We start from the raw sequence: 3,519 nt of genomic DNA, 5'->3' as shown, positions 1-3,519 counted from the left end.
ACAAAGCATGCTTCATGATCTGACAAGCACTACAATAGACATGTAGCTGTGTCTTTTTATTCTCCTGTTATGATAGGCCATATATATGCATGGCTTTGGGGAAATTCATAAAAAATTAATTTGGTCAGAATCAGCTCAAACTTTCATGCCATATAACATAATCAGGGGCGTCGCTGGCTTTGAAACATTGGTAGGGCACTAGGTCTATGAAGAAGAGGAAATTTTTTCGCGCGCGAAAAATTTTGCCGTATGTAATTAATATTCATGATGGGTGTGGTCAATTTTGGTCAATTAATTGATTGGTTGATTACCTTTTGACGCCCAAAATTCATAATGACGTTCATTTCCAGCAATAAATTGCTTAACTACCGACTGTATTTCTACATTATGAGTCAGTTGTTGGTGTGTGTGAAGAAGTAAGCAGTGATTGAGTCTTTCCTGGATAGTTATTAAATGAATTAATAACTAATTTTAATAAAAATGGCTACTGATCTTCAAAATATTGGTGGGGCAACTGCCCTACCTGCCCCTTAGGCAGCGACGCCTCTGATAATAACATGCATATGCATCACACAAAATTATAAAAATGAAAAATTCTCTCCTATTCACTTTTGGCAAAATTTGGTCAAAAGCCCTGTGCTTTAGTACAGGGACTAGCCAGGGCAAGACTACTTGAACTGAATTTTTAAGTAACATTAAAAATTAAATCCGATTAATTTTTGTCAAATCAGCTCAAACTTGCTAGCATACCTCTTACCCATTGATGGTATTAAGTAGTTGAACTGAACTTCAACAGAACTAGTCTCTTTGATTGATTGCTCCTCTTGGGATGTGATCCTCTCCTGTTGTTGTGATTTCTCTTTCAATAGTTTAGATATATATGCATCTTTTTCAGATACTGTAGTCTTGAAATCATCTACACAAAGACACACGTATGTATTTTCTCATTCAATACATGCTGTGCATTATTGACTCACCAATAACTATCTGCTTTTCTTTAAGTTGTTCCTCTACTTGTGTCTTCCCTTTCAATAGTTCAGTTATAAAAACTTCCTTATCAGCAACTATAGCTTTAAGCTTCTCATATTCTCCTACATTAATAGAATATTCTCTTATCTAATATTATGTACTGATGATACACTAACCAGTCATTATTTGTTTCTCCTCCACTGACTCCTCTGGTTCATCAGTTTTAAACTTCTTAGAATTATCTACAGAAAATTACACTAAATTCTGAACATAATAAAAAGTGAGAAAATAAAAGCCAATATAAAATCTACTACATAAATACAATATTTCCCAATAGTTATGGTTTCATTTACATGTATACTCCCTAACCTGAGTGTGGTGAGTCCTCTTGATCTCTCTTTCGTTTAGTAAGAAGAGTCTTAGTTTCTAGTGATTGTGTTTCTAATGTTAGCATCGTCTTCTCTTGAATAGAAATAAAATAATGAAAATAAACAATGGTTAATGGAACATTCATTTTTGTAGAAAGTGCATGTATTTCAACATGTAAGTTTAATAATGTAAACGGAACTATTCTTTTATAAAGCAAGACTGATCATATGTACAGTACATGTACACATACCTGATAGTGATTGAGTCTCCAGTAGTGCTTCCTGAAGTGATTGGTTGTTAATTCTAGCCACTTGTAGATCATGACGTAAAGACTCAATGATAACTTGAAGCTCCTTCTCTTTATCTGTCATGAATTCATTCGATTCCTTTCTTCTTTCTTTTAGTATTTGTTCATACAATAAAGGAATACTAACTGAATCTAATACTGGACCCACTGACCATTGACCATCATTAAAAACTGAGGGAGAGAGGGAGGGAGAAGGAAAAGGAAGGAATAAAATTATTAAGGAATAAAGGAACAAATTAAAATAAAAAAATTAAAATAAATTAAAATTAAAATAAATTAAAATAAAATTAAATTAAAGGAATAAATTATTAAGGAATAAAGTTAGTGATTGAGTGAGGGAGAGAAAAGGACAGAAACATACAGTACATGTAATTCATAAAATTTGTATGTGATGAAAACAATCAGTAAACCACAAAGGAGGCTTACTCTTAAGAAATCCATATGCAGGCTTAGTTGACCAAACCCACTAATTACTCCCCACATCATCATAAAAGTTGAACATAGCAAAAGGCAATACATCGTTTGATACACTTTAAAATCTGTAGCAATTTGCTTGCAACGATAAAGCAGCACAAAACGATACTGATGGTACAGTTTTTGCTGCTACCTGAATCTTAAATCTAAATGTACATGTACTCGTGTGATACACAAAAAGTAATCAAGTTTGTGGAAAGTAATACACATAGTTCATATACTGTCACAATTATCATAGAGCAGGTTCAGATTAAAACAAAATTGGAAATTTTATATTGGTTATTCCTTCATGGAAGCACAAATTATTTTCTCATAAATCATCTTGTACAGTAATATGTGTAAAATGTTTATCTTGTAGAATAATTAATAATTATTACCTAGTTCAACTACCATTGTGATATTAGGATCAGTGACAGGTGTACTAAACCATTCCATTACTCCTCCTCCTACATGTTTCTGTTCTCTCTCTACACCACCTCCTACTATTATCAGGAACACATGAGTATGATCAACAACAAATGATGATACAGTATGAGCATATCTACCAGTAACAGAATCAGGTAGAGGAATCTGTTGCAAATAGAGAATGTAAAGATATAACAACATGTACAGTGTCGACTGAGAGAGATCATAACACCAGTGGATGATAATGGGGTATACTGTATATGCCATATACATTTCGCAGGTATAAAATTTCCCGATTCGGCTGCATTTTTGCATTTGCAAATAAAAATTTTGAAATTTTAATGTAATTACCACACCTACTATACAATCAGCATGTTATTTTGCGGATTTTTATTTCACAAATTTTTCCATAGATATAATACACAGACAGGATTAGAAACAGGATCACATGAGCGCATTATCCATTGAAACACTCCTAGTTATATCGGAGCCCTGGGCAGCTGCTCGACTATTGCCCAGGCCCCCGACTGTCCCTTTTCAAAAAGTTTGTGGGACTCTAGTGTAATATATCCAGACTCGAGCAGACTACACCATTTAATTCTTACTATGCACAAAATCTATCTTTTCAAAACACAAATCAGAGTTTTAAATAAGGACAGACAGGAAGTAGAATTTCATACAAAAGAATGCAAACAAACACACCTACTAATCAACACCTATACATTACAATAATAATAAACACATATCATACAATCTTAATACATTACACTCCTCTCCACTAAGAGAGATCTGTCCTTAGAAGTCCTGTACAAACCAGGGGCGCTCGGGAGGCCGCCGAACTCTAGAGGGATATCGCTTTGCAGATGGTACTGGGGAATTTTCTATGGGGGAATTCACTTCTGGGGGCGAGCATGGTACTTCCAGAGGTAGAGGGTTTGGAACTGAAGAGCTGATTCCTGCTGCTTCTGTCTCAGAGGAAACTGCTTCTCGCTGAA

At 34.4% G+C, this 3,519-nt stretch overlaps 1 protein-coding gene across 2 annotated transcripts in view; it reads right to left on the bottom strand.

The window, feature by feature from the left end:
- Positions 1-608: 608 nt before the first annotated feature.
- The window catches only part of LOC109587763 (uncharacterized), a 10,871-nt gene continuing 7,960 nt past the window's right edge, over positions 609-3,519 (bottom strand). The window contains exons 5-10 of one of the 2 annotated variants that reach the window (XM_020003987.1): positions 2,497-2,689; positions 1,589-1,816; positions 1,339-1,431; positions 1,146-1,211; positions 978-1,091; positions 609-916 (exon numbers count right to left, since the gene is read on the bottom strand). In XM_020003987.1, coding sequence (XP_019859546.1) covers positions 723-916; positions 978-1,091; positions 1,146-1,211; positions 1,339-1,431; positions 1,589-1,816; positions 2,497-2,689 — 888 coding nt within the window. In that variant the 3' untranslated portion in view covers positions 609-722. The remainder of the gene's footprint in view (positions 917-977; positions 1,092-1,145; positions 1,212-1,338; positions 1,432-1,588; positions 1,817-2,496; positions 2,690-3,519) is intronic. The other variant, XM_020003988.1, reaches the window with a different exon arrangement.

Source organism: Amphimedon queenslandica, unplaced genomic scaffold (assembly GCF_000090795.2).
Source record: "Amphimedon queenslandica unplaced genomic scaffold, v1.1 AMPQUscaffold_12456, whole genome shotgun sequence".
In the NCBI taxonomy this organism is placed as follows: Eukaryota; Metazoa; Porifera; class Demospongiae; order Haplosclerida; family Niphatidae; genus Amphimedon; species Amphimedon queenslandica.
Note: the sequence above shows the minus strand (reverse complement) of the source record. Positions and strands in the feature narration are given on the sequence as shown.